Source organism: Palaemon carinicauda, chromosome 21, assembly GCF_036898095.1.
Source record: "Palaemon carinicauda isolate YSFRI2023 chromosome 21, ASM3689809v2, whole genome shotgun sequence".
NCBI lineage: Eukaryota > Metazoa > Arthropoda > Malacostraca > Decapoda > Palaemonidae > Palaemon > Palaemon carinicauda.
In genome coordinates, this window is record NC_090745.1 from 15,019,442 (window position 1) to 15,042,349 (window position 22,908).

The 22,908-nt window shown below is 39.3% G+C and overlaps 1 protein-coding gene across 1 annotated transcript in view; it reads left to right on the top strand.

Annotated features, from left to right (window-relative positions):
* The first annotated feature begins 693 nt into the window (after positions 1-693).
* Bre1 (E3 ubiquitin-protein ligase Bre1) overlaps positions 694-22,908 on the top strand; it is a 78,095-nt gene continuing 55,880 nt past the window's right edge. The window contains exons 1-6 of the mRNA XM_068344827.1: positions 694-802; positions 4,688-4,876; positions 5,249-5,435; positions 21,489-21,680; positions 21,824-21,945; positions 22,439-22,699. Coding sequence (XP_068200928.1) covers positions 4,721-4,876; positions 5,249-5,435; positions 21,489-21,680; positions 21,824-21,945; positions 22,439-22,699 — 918 coding nt within the window. The 5' untranslated portion in view covers positions 694-802; positions 4,688-4,720. The remainder of the gene's footprint in view (positions 803-4,687; positions 4,877-5,248; positions 5,436-21,488; positions 21,681-21,823; positions 21,946-22,438; positions 22,700-22,908) is intronic.

Here is a 22,908-nt window from a genome sequence, read left to right on the forward strand (position 1 = left end):
ATATATATATATATATATATTCAAGTTAGCCATAAGAGAATCTAGACATTAAGGTATTAGTGGGCTTATTTGCATGTGAAAAACACGCCTAAATGTGCAAAATATATCATAATATATATATATATATATATATATATATATATATATATATATATATATATATACATATATATATATATATATATATATATATATATATATATATATATATATATATATATATATATATGTATATATATATATATATATATATATATATATATGTATATATATATATATATATATATATATATATATATATATATATATATATATATATATATATGTATATATATATATATATATATATATATATATGTATATATATATATATATATATATATATATATATATATATATATATATATATATATATATATATATATGTATATATATATATATATATATATATATATATATATATATATATATATATATATATATATATATATATATATATATATATATATGTATATATATATATATATATATATATATATATACATATATATATATATATATATATATATATATATATATATATATATATATATATATATATATATATATATATATATATATATATATATATATATATCTTTTTTTTACTGAGAAACGCCAAAATTTGGCGTCATAATCTAATCTTGCGAGGTAGACTTATGTGGATAGGATATTATTGGAACCCAATTGAACCAAAACATTCTTGACAATGGTCGCCGCATGAGAAGAAATTAAATGTTTTTCCGCTCCTTCGACGTTTGAGGTTGGTTTCGCATTTCTTTATTGTTATAGAATAATTTATTGGTATATTTCCATATTGCCACAATGCTTAATAAACCGGTTATTAAAGTATTTTCGTTAATTTTCTTTGCAACAAACTGGGCTTCCCTCCAATATTGGTTGAGAGGGATCTCGTAAAGCTGAGTGCGCCGACAATTTGTTTTTGTGATTATATTTTACTTCTTTACTTTCCACTGTTTATTTAAGCAATATAGAGCTTGTTATATTCAGAAGCTTTTGGTTTGGTACCCCAGCTTCATAGTATACACTATTTAGTTACTTGGAAGAAACTTGAAAGGGCCGGGTCTCCCTTTTAAAGGGTTTCGGTCTGCTTATAGGAACAAGAGCCCGTGCTGGCTACGACCGACATCAGAATTCAATAATTATATCTAGACTGCATAATTAGAATAAACAGATTTGATGGTAGAGTACACTATACATTACTAGGTATGCCATTAGAGTAAGTTAGATAAGTGCACAATGTTGCCTACGGGATATATAAGCAGAGTGTAAGTCTTTCAGGGCACAAGATAACTTTCAGGCATTACTAAGTCACCGCCATTTGTGCGGTTGATTCGCCCCCTTCAAAGGAGCTGTCAGTTTGAAAGGAAAGAATTGTCAAAGTTGAAAGAGTTAATGATGAATGGGTATTTGTTTACAAGACCACGCTCTCCATATGCTGTCAAATTATGCAAAGCTATTGTATTCCTCTATTTTTCAAAAAAAATAACAACAATTTGCCACATGGGAAACAAGTTAGAAATAAAAAAAAATAGAAGTATTAAAAAAAAAACTAGCCTGGTTTCCTCTCAAGACGACCTGGAACTGACATAATCAACATAGTCAACCAAACATTTGTTCGTGATGCCAGCATACATTTGATATTCAAAACATTTTTAAAAATCATGCCACTTGTATGTTATAGTTTGCTTGGCCCTTCTGGGAAAGCAAGGGTTTTTACTATTCTAAAGCTCGTAAAGTCCATTGGTAGATCACTTGAGTGTCAAGGTGTTAAAACAAAGTTTTTCTTTTCGCTTTTAAACAAATATTGAACCCAGACATTTATAGGTTAAAAATATTATACTTTAATTTTTATTAGATATTTTTCGTGTTTAGATAACTTGTGTGTTATCCATTTCTGACCATGAATATTGTGGAAAACCACCTGTTCATGAGTTTCCCTTTCCATTGGGAAACTAGGGTTTGTGTGAGGAAACACCGAAAAGGATAGATTTTTTGCAATAATAATGGACCAAAAGACATAATAGACACAAGATGACCAGTTGTAAAGATGTATGGTTGATGTAAGTGGCTTAAAATTATTAGAATTACCATACCCTTAATTCATATCACATCCCTTTTGATGGTTTTTTTTTTCTAACGTGGCCTCCTTTGCTCACAAATGAATGTTTTCTCACTGCTGCTCTGTTCTGTTAAGTGGTACTTGGATGTGCCATGCATGCCATATGCGTGGGCGACTACAGTATTATCATAATTACCTGTGATTTATATCACGTCCCTCAAATGGTTTTTGCTCTGCCGTGGCTTGCTTTGCTTGCAAATAAAAATGATTTAAATGCTCCTATGGTCTGTCATGTGGGTCATTATTTAGGGATATTTTTTACTTCAGGCGACCAAAAATATCTACAGTATGTACCGAATGGACGACGTTTCAACTTATTCAATTACTGGAATAGAGGAGTTTAAACAATTTCTAAATACTGTAGATTGATCTCCTCTCTGGGAGACTTCCGACTAGTCATGCTGGAACTGAAGCAAAGAGCGGAAAAAATAATAGCTTATAAAACATCTGGCAACTTGTGCAAAAATATTTGGGAGCCTTGTAGTTCATTGGAACAGACCTGGTATAAGATTTCAAAAGTTGGGACAGAAAACCCACATTTTAAAAAGGAAACAAACGCACGAAGAGCAACTAACCTAAGGTTCCCCACCTAACCTAATTTAGGAGCCTTATACTTACCTACTGAGGGTTACACACCCCTCTGACTTCCCCCTTAGACTGCCGCAGTCTTAGCTTACCCTAAGACTGTCTCAACTCAGTGTTTGCATCCCAACTGGCTTCACACCTGGTAAGGTAACACTAAATCATAATATTTCGCAAATCATAAAACTAGCTTCATACTATCGTATTTCAGACCAAAATAAAGAAACTTCCCTATATAGAAAATCGATTTGACAAGTAATAAAGTTTACACCAGTCCCAATGAATTACATTCACCCTAATATTTGGTTAAAACAGTTAATGATTTATTTTATACAAAAACTTAACTGCCTGTGCTTGCCTACCTGCCTGGCCATGAAGTTATGTCTTGCATTCCCAACATTTGAGCAATCAATGGTTCCAATCGTAAAATGAACTGATTGGTCCGCAGTGAAGAAATTTTGTCTCGCTTCCGTGACAGATTTTGAGTTCTTCTAGAATATGAAATGACCAGGCATATACTATCGACACTGTTCTTAGTGTTGTTTCATTTCTATACGAATTCCTTTCTGATGTTGAAAAACATAACGTAAGAAAACAGGGATGGAACCTAACCACACCCACCTAACCTAAGCTAAGGGGTCAGGACCTCCTTACCTACAAGGCGGATATGGGGTTTGTTTGCCCGTTCTGCAACCCGCTTAACAAATTGACTGTTTATACTTTACAGTATACATCTATATTTGCCAGTAATCAGCAAATGGGCCAAACTTTTGCCCTACATCGAATGGCTCCACTTGAATAGCTCCCATTGGTCGTTCCATGCTTTGAGGCTGGTTTTACTAAAAGTTGGAATTTCACAACTTGTGGATTGGCACATCGATTACATTACACTTGGCTAAGCAAACCTTAGGTAAATAATCCCTTCGAATAAAATTTACCAACAGAAAACCAACCAATATACTTGACGCTTATATGTATGCAAGCTTTGTCATCTGCTCGCGTCACTTTATCCAATGATATACAGTACAGTATATGTTTGCTTGGTGCTGTTGCAACGGTAAACCTTGATATGCTAAAATGACTTGATAAACCAAAATAAAATCTTAAACAAGCCATTAGATCAGAATCCATGTCTCTGAAGGTGTTTTTAGTGTAAGGCTCTTATTTTTTAAGAACGTAAAGTATTAAAGTTAATTAGGATTATGTGGCCTTAAAAGAAAATTATTTATAAATTGAAGAGTTGGTGTACTCAATGATTCAACAACTAAAATTAGGTGTGTAGTAGCTGCGCAGCAAAGCAGTTGGCTACGTGTTTGCATAACCTCGATTGAATATGAAAACTATTGGTTTTAGTTTTAAATACTTTAAGAAATTTATACATATGTTGGACCTTTTTTTTTCTACGTACTTTAGGTCTCCTTTTTTCATTTTGTTTTTATATATTTTTGTCAGCTTATTACCTTTTTTTGCAAATCTTTTGTTACTTAAGATTTATGTGGAATTTTAATACTGGCAATTTTCCACTTACATTGATGGCAAACATAGTTGTATAAATATTTCTTTTCCTTACCAGGTGGATATTTTTCACAACTTTTATCAAGGGTTCTATATTTGGCAGTAGAATTTTTTCATTACAATGCCATAAATCACATTCCTTTTTGTTTCCAGTCAAGTATTTAAAAAATTATTTGGGGAGTAGCGAGATTTATTTTTGGATTATTCAGCAGGAATATTTTGAAATACAATAGTAAACAATGCACTTGTTTTATATATATATTTAAAGATGGTTAATGTTGTTTATTGTACGGGATATGTCCTGTATAGCCATATAGTTGAATGAAAATTAGATATAGTCCACTTCAAAATTAGTGAAACCATTGTAATAAAGGCAAAAAACTTATTTATGTATTTTTTTAATTGCAGGCGCTTTAAAATCAATAGCGTTTCGAGGTCAAGATGTCGAAGAGAGCTCTGGAGGAAGCGGGCTCTAGCTCAGCGCCTCCAACTAAGAATTTGAAGGTGCAGTTTGAGCCCATCCAATTGGGCGCAATTTCTACACTCGACGAGATGGATATGAAAACGTTGCGTTTCCAGAATCATAAACTCTATCAGGTAAGGCGTTTAAAGCAAAACCAATATAATTTAAAGATTTTTTAGTTATATATGAAAGGTTTTTTTCCAATGTTGTTACTGCTCTTTAAATATTTTATTTTAATTTTTTCATTACTTCTCTTGTAGTTTATTTCTTTCCTTATTTCCTTAACTCACTGGGCTATTTTCCCCTGTTGGAGCCTTTGGGCTTATAGCATCCTACTTTTCCTAATGGGATTGTAGCTTAGCTAGTAATAATGATAATGATAAAATTGTTATAATAAGGGAATAAGCATGTAAACCTTTGTATTGTAATACACTATGCTTTACAGAAATTTTAAAGGATTCTTTTAAAGAATTGATTGCTTGTTTCATGAGATTTTTAACTTACAGCGTTTAGAGCAAAGAAAAAGAATTGAGGATGATCTGAGGTCCAGGATAGAGCAGCTTGAGAAGCGCCAGACTCAGAGTGACGATGTCTTGACTGTGATAAATCGTTATTGGAATCAGTTTAATGAAGACATTAGATTAATGTTGCAGCGTTTTGATGCTGAAACTTCTGATGAATCTGAAACAAAGAGTAAGTTTAAATTTAATTTTATCTTATTCTTCTCATTGTTAAAAGGGACTATATTTAATTTGTTGAAACCCTGTTGTATCTGCTGGTTTTGTTTAAAACTTTTTATTTTTTGTTAGCCTTTTGGAAGTTTTTAGTATCTTGTAGTGACCACAATAAGGATCATCTTTTTTTTTTTTTTTTTTTAATTTAGTTATTGTAGGGTGAGCTGACATGTGGTCTTTGAAGCTTCTTACTTGGGTAATTAATGGTAGGTAAGGGGAAGGGGCAATATGATAACAAAATGATTAAGGGTGTTTAGGCAGGCTAGGGGGAGGATCCCTCTTTATCTGCTTGACGGCACCCAGCACTTTCTCTTCGGACACTGTCTAGTGTGGACAAGTCTGCTGTGTACTGCCCCAACAGTGTTGTACATCTTATCTGGTTATTTCAGTGAATGACATTGACTTCATGTAGGTAGTAGGTTGGCCAGGGGACCAGCCACCAATTGAGATACTACTGCTAGAGGATTATTGTCTCCTTTGACTAGCCAGACAGTACTATATTGGACCACTCTTTCTGGTTACGACTTATTTTTTCTTTGCCCGCACACACACACACACAATAGTCTGGCCTATTCTTTACACATTCTCCTGTGTCCTTATACACTTGACAATACTGAGGTTATCAAACAATTCTTCTTCATTCAAGAGATTGACTGCTGCATTATAATTGTTCAGTAGCTACTCAACTCTTGCTAAGGGTAGAAGAGACTATAGCTATGGTAGGCAGCTCTTCTAGGCGAAGGACACTCAAAAGTCAAACCATTGTTCTCTAGTCTTGGTAGTGCCATAGCCTTTGTAACCTGGACTTCCACTGTCTTAGGTTACAGTTCTCTTGCTTGAGGGTACATGCTGGCACACTATTCTACCTTTTTTTCTTCCTCTTGGTTTTTTGAAATGGTGTGTTGGGTTGGCTCAATAGATGGATAACAGATAGTAATTTATTAAGAGGTCTTTTTCTTGTTTCTTTATTTTGAAAACCATCCTTACTGTCCTCCCTTCAGTTGAAGTGGCAGTATTTAGCCTTGCATGGTGTATTAGCTCCTCCATGTTGACCAGTTTTTCTGACATGTATAGTCTATGGGTTTTATCAATCATCTCATCTTTATTTCTGCACATAGTTTTTGTTATCATTATTGTTAATATAATTTCTAAGTATGATGAATCTTTTTTTTATTGCCATTAATTCTTATCCTGCCCGGAGACATTTGAGTGAAATATGGGACCAATACGTCCTAGACATTTTCAGTGTTGTCTGCTGTAATGCAATATTTGTGGTCTGCTTGTAGATATTCAAGACCTTTCAGTTGCGTCCAGATAGTATGATATTTGTGCTCAAAAACTTCAAATATGAGGCACTCATGTGAGCTCCGATAATTTTGAAACAGGATGTCATTCCTAGGGCCAGGGGAATGGCGGTATATATTAGGATTGAGTGCCCTGCTTCTCATAAGTCCTGCTATGAATGTGGATGTCATGAGATTCAGGTAATAATAGTTTGTGGCAGACATAACAACTTCTATTAGTGCTCAATCTCCCGAAATCTAGACATGTATGATTCTATCTTTGATTGTCTTCCTACCATTATGGCTAAGATACAAGAAGAAGTAGAAAGGCGTCTTGTTTTTGTTGATGATTTCAAAACTCACCATAGGGAGTGGTTAAATTTTGTTTCTCCTACTGATTGCCATGGCTTGAAGAGCTTTGGACTTTTCCTCTGAATCAGGCTGTGAGCAAATCATAAATGAAGCTACTCACAGGTCTGGTAACTGCTTGGACCTCGTACGCACCAAGTAAGGATGGTTCTCCAGTTGGGACATCTGATCATGCCTTAATTTCATTAGTAGTGAAGACTGAACTACCTGTCCCAGATGTATCATACTCATGTAAGATTTATATAAAATCTCAAGCAGACTGGAGTGGCATTTTGTGTGATCTGTTGGGCTTGAATTGGTCACATTTATATAATAGTGTTGAGCCTGCTGTTCTTTTGAATGAGAATCTAGTAACAATTTTTGGCGTATCTCTTCTCGTGTGCTAAGGAACGGAGTGAAAGACAAACCCTGGTTCAACGATGACTGTATACATGCTATTTTGGAGAAGTAGGAAGCCTATCATCTTTGGAAGGGTAACAGATCAGATTTGACTTGGAATAACTAAACTCAGCTTAGAGATTTTTCTCAGAGTTAATGCTTCAACTGAAAAGGAATACACTTTAACCATAAAAAATCCCTTTCTGGTACAACCCAGGAGCATAAGTGGTGGACTACCCTTAAATCTGAACTCTTTGGTGTAGATGCAACAGTTCCTCCTATGTTGCTCACAGTCCAAGGAAAAAGGCAACCCTTTTTTTTATGTGTTTGACAGTAAGCAGAGTAGTAAGAAATTTTATCTTCCACATTCCTGTTTTCCTAAGGCTAACCTACTAGTTTGGCTTTTCAATCTGATGAATTTAAAGCTCTTGATGAACCTTTATGCTTATGGAGCTGTAGACCTAAATGGTATTTTTCAATATTTAACTTAGCCGGTGATTATATAGCTGCAACTCTGTTGCTCGACAGAAAACTCTAAGGTAAAACTCGCCAGCGATCGCTACACAGGTTGCGGGTGTGCCCAACAGCGCCATCTGTCGACCAGATACCCAGTTCTCAGTGTAAACAAAGACTCAATTTTCTCTCTGTCGTGCTATCGACAAGACGTACTTACTCGCTGTTGCTAAACTGGAGTTTTTTCCCAACTAATTGGTGAAGTACATTATTCTAGTTTTGAGCTTTCGCTGTGCAGGGTTTCTCTTCACACAAATCCTTGAACTCTTTTTGATAACGGATTCTTTGTTGATGACTTTTTGATAGTTTTTTGAATTCCCCTTTGACCAATTCAAAATGGCTGACCCTTCACAAGTCCCAAAATTTAGGAAGTGCAATGCTAGGGACTGTTCAAGGCGTCTTCCGAAGGCTTCTATCGACCCTCACACTGTTTGTTCCAATTGTCGGGATAAAATCTGTCAATTGGAATATCGGTGTGAGGAGTGCGTTGGGCTTTCGGAATTCGATTTTATCGAATTCCAAAAGTATACACGTAGGCTAGAGAGAGATAGAGTTAGGAGAAGTTCCTCTCGTTCTATTGATATTTCCTCTCCTCATGCCCCACAACCTATTCCTTCCCCTGTAGTGGTTGCTCCTAATCCCCCTCCTGGCACTCAGGAACCTTCGATGGCTGATATGATGCGTGCCATCCAAGCTCTGGGTGAGAGAGTTGAGTCCCTTGCTAGTGACCGTAATCAGCTCATGGCGGATGTGAAGGAGCTGAAGTGCAAAAGTGCAGTGGGAAGTGATAAAGTGCCGAGTGATAGTGTTGTGGATAGTGTTGCGCTTGAGGGTTCATCTGTTCGTGCCTGTCGTCCTCCTAGTCCGGGACCTCTTGCAAGCTCCCAAGTCCAGGGGAGAAGCAATGTCGTACGACAAATGGGTTCGAGAGGCTTTAATCAGCGAACAGACGTTCCCTCCGTGGTATCGGGCGTATCTACCCAAGATCGCCCCTGCCTAACTAAGACGAGAGAGCCCATTTATACCTCGTCTTCGGAAGGTGTTTCTCGCAAGAAACCCTGGACCAAGGTCTCACGACCGTTAAAGCGCAAGTCGGTCCCTTCCGCACAAGTCCAACGGCCCAGTTGTAGCCACTGGGTCAGTTCGGACTCGCTGCCGTCATCCGATGACTGCTCACCGCCTAAGAGAGGCAAAGCGGTACCGCTTCAGACAGTTACACCGTCTGTCGCCGCACCTGCTCCTGTAGACCCTAAGTGGTCTCTACTGCAAGACATGCAGTCTAAACTAACGTCTCTTATGCAGGACTTTCGTGCGGAGAAGGTTGCTGCCGCACCAGCTAGTGCAGCTCCTTGCCTACAACCGCCCACACGATCGGTTGTGCGTCCTGTGGACGCTGAGGTAACCTTCTCACGCACACCAGTTGAGAGAGTTCCGCCACCCATGCGTTCCAGTGTGGTCTGCCAGCCGCATGTTGACGTTCAGCGACGCACGGAGGTCTCCGTTGACGTTCGTGAGGTTCAACAACCGTCAGAGTTGTTTTGTTTTGACGCGGTGCGTCAACCTCCGCAACCCAGTGTAGTTGCCACTGCTCACCCACATCAGTCCAGACAGTCTGGAGTAGACGCTGTGCGTCCCCGCGCTGCTATGGTTGTTGCCAGCTCACAGACTGGGCAACAGTTCCATGACGTTGCGTCCGGCTCAGTCACGCATGCAACCGTGCGACCGGACTCAGCTAACCAGCCGTTACCCACTCCGTTGCCGTTCCCTCATCAGTTATCGGACGAGGGACTTTCTGATGATGGTGTTGCTGCACACGTAGATGAACCGCATTCAGAACTGGACGAGCCTAAGTCTACGCAACCCTCTTTGGACTTTAGGAAAGTTTTGGCCCTTTTCAAAGAGATGTTTCCGGACCAGTTTGTTTCTGTGGCTCCGCGTTCTCCTCCGTCAGAGTTTGTGTTAGGCATGCCGTCAACCACTCCTGCCTTTACTAGACTCGTCCTCGCACGCTCGTCCAAGAGAGCTTTGCGGGTGATAGGAGAATGGCTGCAGTCCAAGAAGAGTTTAGGGAAGACAGCTTTTACGTTTCCCCCTGCTAGACTCTCTTCTAGATCGAGCGTCTGGTATGCCACGGGAGAAGTACTCGGCTTGGGAGTTCCTGCCTCTGCCCAGGGCGACTTCTCAAGTCTTGTAGACTCTCCCCGCCGCCTTGCCATGAGACGCTCAAAGATATGTTGGTCATCTTCGGACCTGGACCACCTTTTGAAAGGTATCTTTAGAGCCTTCGAAGTTTTTAACTTCTTAGACTGGTGTCTAGGAGCTCTAAGCAGAAAGATCTCTCCGACAGAGAAGGAGACTTCCTTGCTCATTATGTCCTGCATGGACAAGGCCGTACGTGATGGGTCTAATGAGCTTGCTGCATCCTTTGTGTCCGGAGTCCTTAAGAAGCGTGAAAACCTATGCTCATTCCTTTCAGCTGGAGTTACACCATGCCAAAGATCCGAACTTCTGTTTGCTCCTCTTTCCAAGTGCCTTTTTCCAGAAGACCTGATTAAGGAAATTGCCGCTTCTTTGATACAGAAGGACACTCACGATCTTGTTGCGTCCTCCGCTCGCAAAGCCACCCCTTTGCCTACCTTGTCAGCTAGACCAAGGATGGACACTCCAGCGTCCCGTTTTATTCCGCCCTTTCGTGGCAGAGCCTCCAGCAGAGGAGGTGCTCGTGCCGAAGGGAAACGAGGAAAGAAGAAAGGAACCAAGTCTTTTAAGGGCAGAGTCTGACTGCCAGCTTCTTCAGACAGCAGTGGGAGCCAGACTCAAGAACTTCTGGCAGACCTGGGAAAAGAGAGGCGCAGATGCGCAATCTTTGAAGTTGCTCAGAGAGGGGTACAAGATCCCTTTTGTACGGAAACCCCCTCTAGCAACGTCCCCCATCGATCTCTCTCCCAGGTACAGAGAGGAAGACGAGACGAGCCTTGAAACGGGAAGTGTCTCTTTTACTAGAGAAGGGAGCAGTGGTCAGAGTCTCGGACCTTCAATCTCCGGGATTCTACAACCGACTCTTCTTGGTGTCAAAGAAGACAGGAGGGTGGAGGCCGGTGCTAGACGTCAGTGCTCTGAATGTCTTTGTCACAAAGCAGACGTTCTCCATGGAGACCACGAAGTCAGTCTTAGCAGCGGTCAGAAGGGAAGACTGGATGGTCTCTTTAGACCTAAGGGACGCCTACTTCCACGTCCCCATCCACCCGGACTCCAAACCTTTTCTGAGATTCGTTTTCGAAAAGGTTGTCTTCCAGTTTCAAGCCCTGTGCTTTGGCCTAAGCACAGCTCCTCTTGTGTTTACGAGGCTGATGAGGAATGTAGCCAAATTCCTTCATTTAGCGGACATCCGAGCCTCCCTCTATTTGGACGACTGGCTTCTCAGAGCTTCTTCCAGTCGTCGCTGTCTGAAGGATCTAAAGTGGACTCTAGATCTGACCAAGGAATTGGGTCTCCTTGTCAATATGGAAAAGTCACAACTGGTCCCATCCCAAACTATCGTGTATTTAGGGATGGAGATTCACAGTCTAGCTTTTCGGGCTTTTCCGTCGGCCCCCAGAACAAGCCAAGCCCAGTTATGCATCCAGAACATGCTGAAGAAGGAACAATGTTCAGTCAGGAAGTGGATGAGTCTGATAGGGACGCTATCATCCCTGGAACAGTTCGTGTCATTAGGAAGACTACACCTCCGTCCTCTTCAATACCACCTAGCAATTCATTGGAAAAAGGACAAGACGCTAGAAGCGGTCTCGATCCCCATTTCCGAGAAGGTGAAGTCTTGCCTGACTTGGTGGAAGGACCGTATCAGCCTAAGAGAGGGTCTTCCCCTGGCTGTTCAGACTCCCAACCACGTTCTCTTCTCGGACGCATCGGACGTAGGCTGGGGCGCGACATTAGACGGTTGGGAATGTTCGGGAATATGGAACTCGAGTCAAAGGACAATGCATATCAACTGCAAGGAGCTACTGGCAGTACATCTGGCCTTGAAAAGCTTCAGGTCTCTCCTTCAAGGCAAAGTGGTGGAGGTGAACTCGGACAACACCACTGCTTTGGCGTACATCTCCAAGCAAGGAGGGACCCACTCACTGACGTACGAGATCGCAAGGGACCTGCTCATCTGGTCAAAAGGTCAAAACATATCGCTAGTAACGAGGTTCATCCAAGGCAACTTGAATGTCATGGCAGATTGTCTCAGTCAGAAGGGGCAAGTAATTCCAACAGAATGGTCCCTCCACAAGGATGTATGCAAGAGACTTTGGGCCACTTGGGGCCAACCAACCATAGATCTCTTTGCAACCTCGATGACCAAGAGGCTCCCAATATATTGCTCACCAATCCCGGACCCAGCAGCAATTCATATAGATGCCTTTCTCCTAGATTGGTCACATCTAGATCTATACGCATTCCCACCGTTCAAGATTGTCAACAAGGTACTGCAGAAGTTCGCCTCTCACGAAGGGACAAGGTTGACGCTAGTTGCTCCCCTCTGGCCCGCGAGAGAATGGTTCACCGAGGTACTTCGATGGCTAGTAGACGTTCCCAGAACTCTTCCTCTAAGGGTGGACCTTCTACGTCAGCCACACGTAAAGAAGGTACACCAAAGCCTCCACGCTCTTCGTCTGACTGCCTTCAGACTATCGAAAGACTCTCGAGAGCTAGAGGCTTTTCGAAGGAGGCAGCCAGGGCGATTGCTAGAGCAAGGAGAACATCCACCCTTAGAGTCTACCAATCGAAGTGGGAAGTCTTCCGTAACTGGTGCAAGTCAGTATCTGTATCCTCGACCAGTACCTCTGTAACTCAAATAGCTGACTTCTTCTTATACCTGAGGAAAGAACGATCACTTTCAGCTCCCACTATCAAGGGTTACAGAAGCATGTTGGCATCAGTCTTCCATCACAGAGGCTTAGATCTTTCCAACAATAAAGATCTACAGGACCTCCTCAAGTCTTTTGAGACCACGAAGGAGCGTCGTTTGGTTACGCCTGGTTGGAATTTAGACGTGGTACTAAGATTCCTCATGTCAGACAGGTTCGAGCCGCTACAATCAGCCTCCCTGAAAGGTCTCACCTTAAAGACTTTTCCTGGTATGCTTAGCCACAGCTAAAAGAGTCAGTGAGATTCATGCCTTCAGCAAGAACATCGGATTTTCGTCAGAAAAGGCTACATGTTCACTACAACTTGGTTTTCTAGCCAAAAACGAGCTGCCTTCTTGACCTTGGCCGAAATCGTTCGATATTCCCAGCTTATCGAATATGGTAGGCAATGAACTAGAAAGAGTCTTATGCCCTGTAAGAGCTCTTAAGTTCTATTTAAAACGAACTAAACCTTTACGAGGCCTTTCTGAAGCTTTATGGTGTTCAGTTAAGAAACCATCTTTGCATATGTCAAAGAATGCTTTATCCTATTTTATCAGACTGTTAATACGAGAAGCTCATTCCCATCTGAGTGAGGAAGACCAAGCATTGCTGAAGGTAAGGACACACGAAGTTAGAGCTGTCGCAACTTCCGTGGCCTTTAAACAAAATAGATCTCTGCGAAGTATAATGGACGCAACCTATTGGAGAAGCAAGTCAGTGTTCGCGTCTTTTTATCTTAAGGATGTCCAGTCTCTTTACGAGGACTGCTACACACTGGGACCATTCGTAGCAGCGAGTGCAGTAGTGGGTGAGGGCTCAACCACTACAATTCCCTAATTCCATAACCTTTTAATCTTTCTCTTGAAATGTTTTTATTGTTGTTTTATGGGTTGTCCGGAAGGCTAAGAAGCCTTTCGCATCCTGGTTGATTTGGCGGGTGGTCAAAGTCATTTCTTGAGAGCGCCTAGATTAGGGGTTTTGATGAGGTCCTGTTGTAGGGGTTGCAACCCTTGATACTTCAGATCCTAGGGGTCGATCAGCATCCTAAGAGGATCGCGAGGCTCCGTAAGGAAGACGTACTTAAAAAGGCAGAGTAATTGTTCAAGTCGACTTCCTTACCAGGTACCTATTTATTTTGTTTTTGTTATTTTGATAACTTCTAAAATGAAATAAAACTCTTAGCTCATAAAAGTGTAAACTTATATTGCTGGTCTCTACCCACCCCCCTGGGTGTGAATCAGCTATATAATCACCGGCTAAGTTAAATATTGAAAAATGTTATTTTGATTATAAAATAAATTTTTGAATATACTTACCCGGTGATTATAATTAAATGACCCTCCCTTCCTCCCCAATAGAGACGCAGTGGGACGAGGAGAAAATTGAGTCTTTGTTTACACTGAGAACTGGGTATCTGGTCGACAGATGGCGCTGTTGGGCACACCCGCAACCTGTGTAGCGATCGCTGGCGAGTTTTACCTTAGAGTTTTCTGTCGAGCAACAGAGTTGCAGCTATATAATCACCGGGTAAGTATATTCAAAAATTTATTTTATAATCAAAATAACATTTTTCCTTCATTTTTTTTTTTTATAAAGACTGCAGATTTCTTAGCTCCAAAGTTAGCTGTTATTTTGCGCAAGTTAACAAGAAGAGGTTCTTTAACCACTTATTGGAGAATATGTAATGTTACTCTACTATTCTTCTTCACCCAAGGCGTGCACTGTAATTGTTCAGTGGCCACTTTCCTCTTGGTAAGGGTAGAAGAGACTCTCTAGCTATGGTAAACAGCTCTTCTAGGAGGACTCTCCAAAATCAAACCATTGTTCTCTAGTCTTAGGTAGTGCCATAGGCTATGTACCTCTTCCACTGTGTTGGGTTAGAATTCTCTTGCTTGACGGTACATTCGGGAACACTATCTTATTTCTCCTCTTTTTTTCTTAAATTTTTTATAGTATATTTAAGAAATATTTCTTTTAATGTTGTTACTGTAATAAGATATTTTATTTTTCTTGTTTCCTTTCCTCATTGTGCTATTTTCCTTGCTGGAGCCTCAGGGCTTATAGCCTCCTTCTTTTCCTACTAAGGTTGTAGCTTAGAAAGTAATAATAATAACAATAATAATAATAGTAACAGTAATAACAATAATTGCAATTTATGCAAATATGTTAGCCCAAGTCCAACTGATTACCGCCCAATTTCCATAACTCCCATATTTTCTAAAGTTTTTGAAGGTCTTTTGGCAAAATATTTAAATAGGTTTTCTGAAGGCAATCCTCTGTTCCCTAGTTTGCAATTTGGTTTTCATAAAGGTCTTGGAGCATGTGATGCCCTTTCTACAATCTCCAATGCTGTACAGAAATCCCTTGATTGTGGTCAGGAAGTTTGTATGATTGGCATTGATTTTAGTGCTGCCTTTGTTAATCATGAGGCCCTTATTTTTAAGCTTAAACGGTTGGAAGTGGGTGGGTTTTTTCTTGGCATCATTATTGAATTTTTAAGTAATAAAAAGCAGTTATTGTTGATGGGCGCCATAGTGAGTGTAGGAATGTGATATCTGGTGTTCCTCAGGGTAGTGTTCTTGGCCCATTACTTTTTATACTATATACATATGACATTTAGTTTGGTCCAGAAAACACGCTTGTTGTCTATGCAGATGATGCTACTTTCTTTGCATCAATTTCATCTTGTGAATGTAGCTCTGGGGTTGCTGAATCTCTTAACCCTTTTACCCCCAAAGGACGTACTGGTACGTTTCACAAAACTCATCCCTTTACCCCCATGGACGTACCGGTACGTCCTTGCCATAGACTCCTTTAAGGAAGGACTGGAACGTCCCCTGCTCGGGGTTTTTAACTTGAGTCTGGACTAAAATGACTTCTAGAAGGGCTAGAAACACGTTCTCTGGATCAAAATGGCGGTTTTTGAGGATGGTGAGTTCAATAGTAACATTTTCAACACCACCTGGGGTCATCTTCAAGGTCTAAAGATCATTTATCAAGGTCAGATTTGTGAATTTTGGTCATTTTTGCTCGTTTTTTGTGTGTAACTCATAAATGGTGAGAGATAGCTGATTATAATATGAGGCAAGTCTGCAGAGCTGTCCGAACTTAATATATATTGTCATATATCGTCCTTCAAGAAAGGACTGGAACGTCCCCTGATCGGGGTTTTTAACTTGAGTCTGAAGGATTAACTTGAGTCCTGGACTAAAATGACTTATAAGAAGGGCTAGAAACACGTTCTCCGAGTCAAAATGGGGGTTTTTGAGGACGGTGAGTTCAATAGTGACATTTTCAACACCACCTGGGGTCATCTTCATCATCTTCAAGGTCAAAAGGTCATATTTCAAGGTCAAAATAGTGAATTTTGGTCATTTTTACTCATTTTTGTGTGTAACTCATAGATGGTGAGGGATGGCTGATTATAATAAGAGGCAAGTCTGTAGTTCTGTCCAAATTTGATATATATTGTCAAATATTGTATTACTCAAACATTCCAAACAAGCCCTAAAACAATGAAACACTAAAATAAGAAATAAAGAACGGTATTTCTCATCACAACAAAACTCAAAGACATTAACATTTGATTAGATGGAGAGCTTTTCTTGCCTCCAGAGGCATCTCACAGCCTTTTCTTTGTCACTTACATTCAGAACCTGAGCTTTCAATAGAATGTTGGCTAAAGTCGTACATGCTGCATTATTAGTAGCTAAAGGTGCATCTACAAAAGATAACAATTCAGCAAAATGAAAGCGGCAATGCATTTTAGTCATGGCATGCAAATTATAGGCATTATGTACAAAAAAGACAGTTGAAATAGTTGGCACACACAGTCTATGTTATGTACTGAAGACTTTCCTGGCTTGTGTACTCATAGGTGTTTACCTGTTCAGTTATGGATCTAATCTGGGACCATTTTGAGAGCAAGCTGTTCTTTTGCAAAGGAAAAAGTCGTTTAGGCACCTCAATGCCATCTTTCTCAACTCTATTCAAGAATAGGAATCCAAAAGGTGAGTTGACTTCTTGTAGATGAAAGAATTGCTTGACAGTTTGTCCAGTAGTGTCAGTTCTTGATAGGTAGAGATCTTTCTGGTCTTTTATGACGTTAAAACCAGGAAAATAGGAGCTAATTTTGGTGCGAAATTGGTCGAAATCTCGGATTTTGTCTGCAGCCTCAGCAGCTGCATGCACCTTTTTAGCTCTTGATTGTGATGTAGAAGATGATGTTGGGCGTGGGGCTGAGGTAACCTGCTTCAAAGCTGATTTTGGTATTCCAGGAAATATTGATGGAGGTTGTTTGGGTCGCTTGCCACCCTTAACTGACACCCATTCACAATTGAAATGTGTCTCACAAATATATATCTCCTTCAAGCGTCTCAAGCTTTCTTTCTCATTCGGCATTGCCAATATCCATCTCTCCCTCTCCTCAGGATCTTTTGGGAAGGATATGACTTTTACATAAGGTGTCCCATCATAGTTCCCTTTACAACCAAAAGCTACAGTGACGTGGCATATTGTGAGATCACCAGCTGGACCGTTTCTATAACAAAAACAGAAACAAAACACATTAGTCAGTGAGATTTGAACAGAAAATGGGATTTGCATAGAAACGAGATAAAAACAGGAAAAGTTTTGGGAGCAAAATGATCTTAAGATTTGAAAATACATAACATATGTCAATTTTAAAGAAAATCAGGCATGAAGTCTCTCAGACTCAAGTTAAAAACCCCGAGGTCCTGACGTTCAAGTCCTTCCTTAAAGGAGTCTATGGTCCTTGCAAAAAAATGCTATAAAAATTTTTTTTTCATATTTTTGATAATTTTTTGAGAAAATTCAGGCATTTTCCAAGAGAATGAGACCAACCTGACCTCTCTATGACAAAAATTAAGGCTGTTAGAGCAATTTAAAAAAAATATACTGCAAAATGTGCTGGGGAAAAAAAAAGACCTCGGGGGTTAAGGGTTGGAAATTTCCAAAGAGCCTGGGGGTAAAAGGGTTATTAGAGATCTAGCTAAAATTACTGCTTTGTATAAATTATGGGTCATGTAATTGAGTCCGAACAAAACTAAAAGTATGATTGTAAGTAGGTTGAAGATAGTGGCTTCTCAACATCAGGATCTCAACATTGATAATATTTCTTTAATGCGGTAAGACACTTATCTAATTTTAAGTGTGGTTCTAAACAGCAAATTTACTTTTGAGAACCATATTAGGTCTGTCTTTTCTTCAGTTGCACAAAAATTGGCTCATTGAGAAAGTGTTGTAAGATTTTTGGTGATCAACCTATTCTGAAGTGTTGTAAATCTTTCATTCTACTTTGTTTTGAGTATTGTTTTCTTGTCTGGTTGTCAGCTGCTGATTCTCATTTTAATTTGTTGGACAGGAACTTTAGGTCTCTTGAAATTCTTATTCCTGCTCTAAATATTAATCTATGACACCATCATTCAATTAGTTTGTTTTGCATGTTGCATAAGATATTCCTTAATTCTGACCATCCTAGGCATTCAGATCTTCCCGGAAAGTACCATCTTGTTCGTAATACTAGTTACGTAGTTAATTGTAATAGTCATGTCTTTTCCATCATGAGGTTCAATACTACAGAGTATTCTAAAAGTTTTATTCCAATTGTGACTAAGTTGTGGAATGACCAGGTAGTTGAATCAGTTGAACTTCAAAAGTCCAAATTTGCAGAAAATATTTTTATGTTGAACAGGCTGGCATAAGTCTTTTTAAGATTTATTTATGAAATCTGTTTTAATGTTGTTACTGGTTCTAAATATTTTATTTTAATTGTCCTTTACTTATCATATAGTTTATTTCCTTGTTATCTTTCCTCATTGGGCTATTTATTCTTGTTGGGCCCCTAAGGCTCATAGCAACCTGTTTTTCCAACTAGGACTGTAGCTTAGCTAGTAATAATATCATCTATCTCATTACCTACGGAAGTATACACACAGGTCTTTGGATTTCTGTGTCCTTGGCCTGGTGATAGTTCTTCAACAGATCATGAAGCGAACCTAACTCCTTTTCAGTACATGAAACTGATATAAGATAACAGTTGTTAAGTGAGTCTAGAATGAGAGGTAAGGTGACTGGCCATTGTCACCTCTTCTTTCTTCCCCATCTTGGGATGCACCAGTCACTCCATTGTTTGCTGGATGTGACACTAGATGTAGGTAAGCCACATGATCGAGCAACTTTTCTCGTTTTGTTTAGGAGTATCTTCCCCATCCTACCAGATGAGGGGAGGATGATCAAATGTATGCTAACCCAAAATATCCACACAGGATGGTCATGACTTAGCTTAACACCTGTCTTAATCTTTATGCCCATGTTGTTAGGAAGTTGACAGGAGTCATCACTTTTGGTCCTGGTGTTTTAACATTTTCTGGTAGAAGTAAACCATCCAGTTTGGCTATAGGGACTTCCTCCCTCCTTAGGAAAAATCTTCTGTGAAAGGACTCAGCTTAGTATAGTTTGAAAAATTAAATTGCTTTAAAAATTTAAAATTTTTCTGTTTACAGTAGATAGAACTTATCTTCAATCATTTCTTTGAGTTTAATCAGGGTATTCCTGGGGAATGGGATCATTCCTGTTTTGGGTATTTCACAGGTTTGGAAATAGAGACTGCACATGTATCTAGAGTAGATAGGGCTAGGAACGAAGTAGTGAGGGTGAGAACGGGCGTAAAAAATGAGTTAGCAGCTAGAGTGGATATGAATGTGTTGAGGTTGTTTGGCCATGTTGAGAAAATGGCTGTCTGCTAAAGAAGGTGATGAATGCAAGAGTTGATGGGAGAAGTACAAGAGGAAGGCCAAGGTTTGGGTGGATGGATGGGGTGAAGGAAGCTCTGGGTGATAGGAGGATAGATGTGAGAGAGGAAAGAGAGCGTGCTAGAAATAGGAATGAATGGCGAATGATTGTGACGCAGTTCCGGTAGGCCGTGCTACTTCCTCCGGTGCCTTGGATGACCACGGAGGTAGCAGCAGTAGGGGATTCAACATTATGAAGCTTCATTTGTGGTGGATAATGTGGGAGGGTGGGCTGTGCGACCCTAGCAGTACCAGCTGAACTCGGTTGAGTCCCTTGTCAGGTTGGAAGGAACGTAGAGAGGAGACGTCCCCTTTTTTGTTTCATTTGTTTGATGTTTGCTACCCCCCAAAATTGGGGGAAGTGCCTTGGTATATGTATGTATGTATGTACTGTATAAAGATGGTGATATTTGGTAGAAATTATAGTTAAGAAAAAAGGAATAGAAAAAAAAAACCGTGTCAACAACTTGCATTACTGCTAAAATATTTTGCTAACGTTGGGGGTGGAGCTTATGGGAGTCAAAGGCGGAGAATTGAAGAACGTAACATAGTAACCTGTGATTTGAAAACATGTAAGAACAGAAATACACTAAATCAAACCTTAGGTGATCGTGAATAACATCTAGAATCTCAAGTATTTCGGTTGGTGGTGGGGTGAGATGTGAGGATCCGTACGTCTCTAAGCTGAGGGTGTCTTGGTGGTTGATTAATGCCTCAGGTAGGGAATGTCACCATTGGCTAGAGATTCTAGTATGGTAACATAAAAAAAGACTAAAATAACTTACACAATCAGAAATAAAGGCTAGAATCCCAAACTATGTTGGTTAGCTGAAGAAAGGAGGAGAGGGGCCCCTAATATTAAAGAGAGAAGATTTTTCTGTGAAATTTCCCGAGTGTGAACTGTGTGTAATATAATAATAATGACTCCGAAGGTCACCGTCTGTATCATGACTTATCCGAAGGTCACCGTCTGTATCATGACTTATCCGAAGGTCACCGTCTGTATCATGACTTATCCGAAGGTCACCGTCTGTATCATGACTTATCCGAAGGTCACCGTCTGTATCATGACTTATCCGAAGGTCACCGTCTGTATCACCTGGTATGTATTTGACATATAACAACATCTTAGTGAAGGTGTTAAAGGGTATGATCAATGCTCATCGATGTTTACTTTAAAGTCTTTTTAAGACTTTTACCATCTTGCTTTAAGGCCCTCTTTGTTGATTCTGATTCTGGATCCATATGCTAAGAAGTTTCCCATCTCAATAATTTTTCCTGTTGAGAAATAATAGTTAAATGCATTGACACAACTCTACTGTTCTTCATTCTTGACTTTTGTACTGAAGATGGACTTAATCTACAACTTTCTCAGCCTGTGAATAGTGGTTTTCACACGCCCTTGTTGTATACACGACACCCACAAGGTGATCGCGCGAGGTAGTAACCTCTGCATTCCATGCTTTTATCTTTCTCTAGTATATTTGGAAGATTTATATTAGAAAAGTGTAAAGAATGACCCTTTTCACCGGCGTCACAGGCCTCTTCCCAGAAATAGATTTTTCCTTCGTCAAAATCCCTTTATTATCAGACATCTTGATTGACTGTAGTATACAATTTCTAATTGAAAACTTTTGCTGATTGAGTTTTTTTTTCGTGTATAAACTAATAATTAAGAAAATATTTGGTATATTTTTTAAAAATATTTCTACAGAGGTGGGTCACCAATTTATGCATTGTGACAATCTTTGTTTCTTTACAGATGAAAGTGAAGCCACTACATCCTTCCTAACCCAGTTATCAACATGGGATCGCGAGGAATTGGATGAAAAACTAGTGAACAGGGTCCAAGTATCTAAACGTGCGGTTGCAAAAATTGTACAGGCATTTGATCGCTTACATCAGCGCAATGAGAAGGTTGCCCGTGCTTTAAAAGGCGAAGGTTTAGAGGGGGGTAGGTATATCAACATTCTTCACTTGAGCATTGCAGCCAAAGCGGTGTTTATTGCTGTATTGATATACATGTGTTGTTAAGTTTTTTGTAGATCTGTATTTGCCTAGAAACAATTGGTTAAAGTTTGTTATTGTGCATTGCAGAAGTTCCTCCATCTTTAGAGGAAGGCGTTCGAGAGCTCAATGCTGAACTTCAACAAGAAAACAAGAACCTTCATGCCCAAAACCTTTCTTTCCATGAAAAACATCATCTCATGTCTTTAAAGGTAATGAAAATTGAAAATTCCCTTATATACCACCTTTACTTAGGTATGATCAATTTCTTTGGATTGTGCAAAATACTTCTCATGGAAAATGGTAACTATTTTTATAGGTGGTTTCTAACTTCAATTGTAATTCTCTACAATATTTTTATCACATGGTCAGTAAAAAATTTATATTTAAATCATAGTACGTACAGCATATAATGAGATCTGTAGAGCCTGAAGATTACGGATATTGCTACATTAGAGAAAGATTGTTTAACATTGTATATCAAAGTGGCTTTTTCTATATGGATAAAGATATACATAAGGTGTTCTCAGAATAACATTTTTGGTTGTAGAAATTAATTGTAAATTTATTTATCTGCTTATTCTCCCTATCTCTCTGAGCCTATTGAGATGCATTGTTAATGCATGTACAGCAAGAAATTTTAACTGATGCTGCTAAATGTGTATTTTAGTTGGATAAATGAAAACCCAAATTTTAATATTACAGGTTGCTGAACTAGAGGAAAAATTGCAAGCCATGGACACTGAGAAGGCTGAGATGCAAAATCGCATCGAAGATATGGAATATGATTTGAATAGGACCCGATCTCGGTGTGAAAAGGTCGAGACTCATCTAGCCGAGACTTGCCAAAAACTCAAGGCGATTCAAGATGAAGGTGGAATTGCAGCAGTTCCTGGAGGAAAAGGTGTTGGAAATGGTGTCCCTGCAACAGCTGGGAAAATCAGTCAGGCTGGAATGGCCAAGAAGGTATAAAGTTTAGTTCTCTTTTTCTTACAATTTCAAATTTATCAATGTTATCTTTGCTGCTGATTAGAAATTCATGAATCATTATGTTGGGCTAGAGTTTGTTATGTATGTCTTGCATGATTTCTCATCCAGCAAAATGGACCGAATTGTATGCACAATGAGGCTTTATCTTATTATGAGTTTATCCCTGAGGGTTTTTTTGTGTTTAA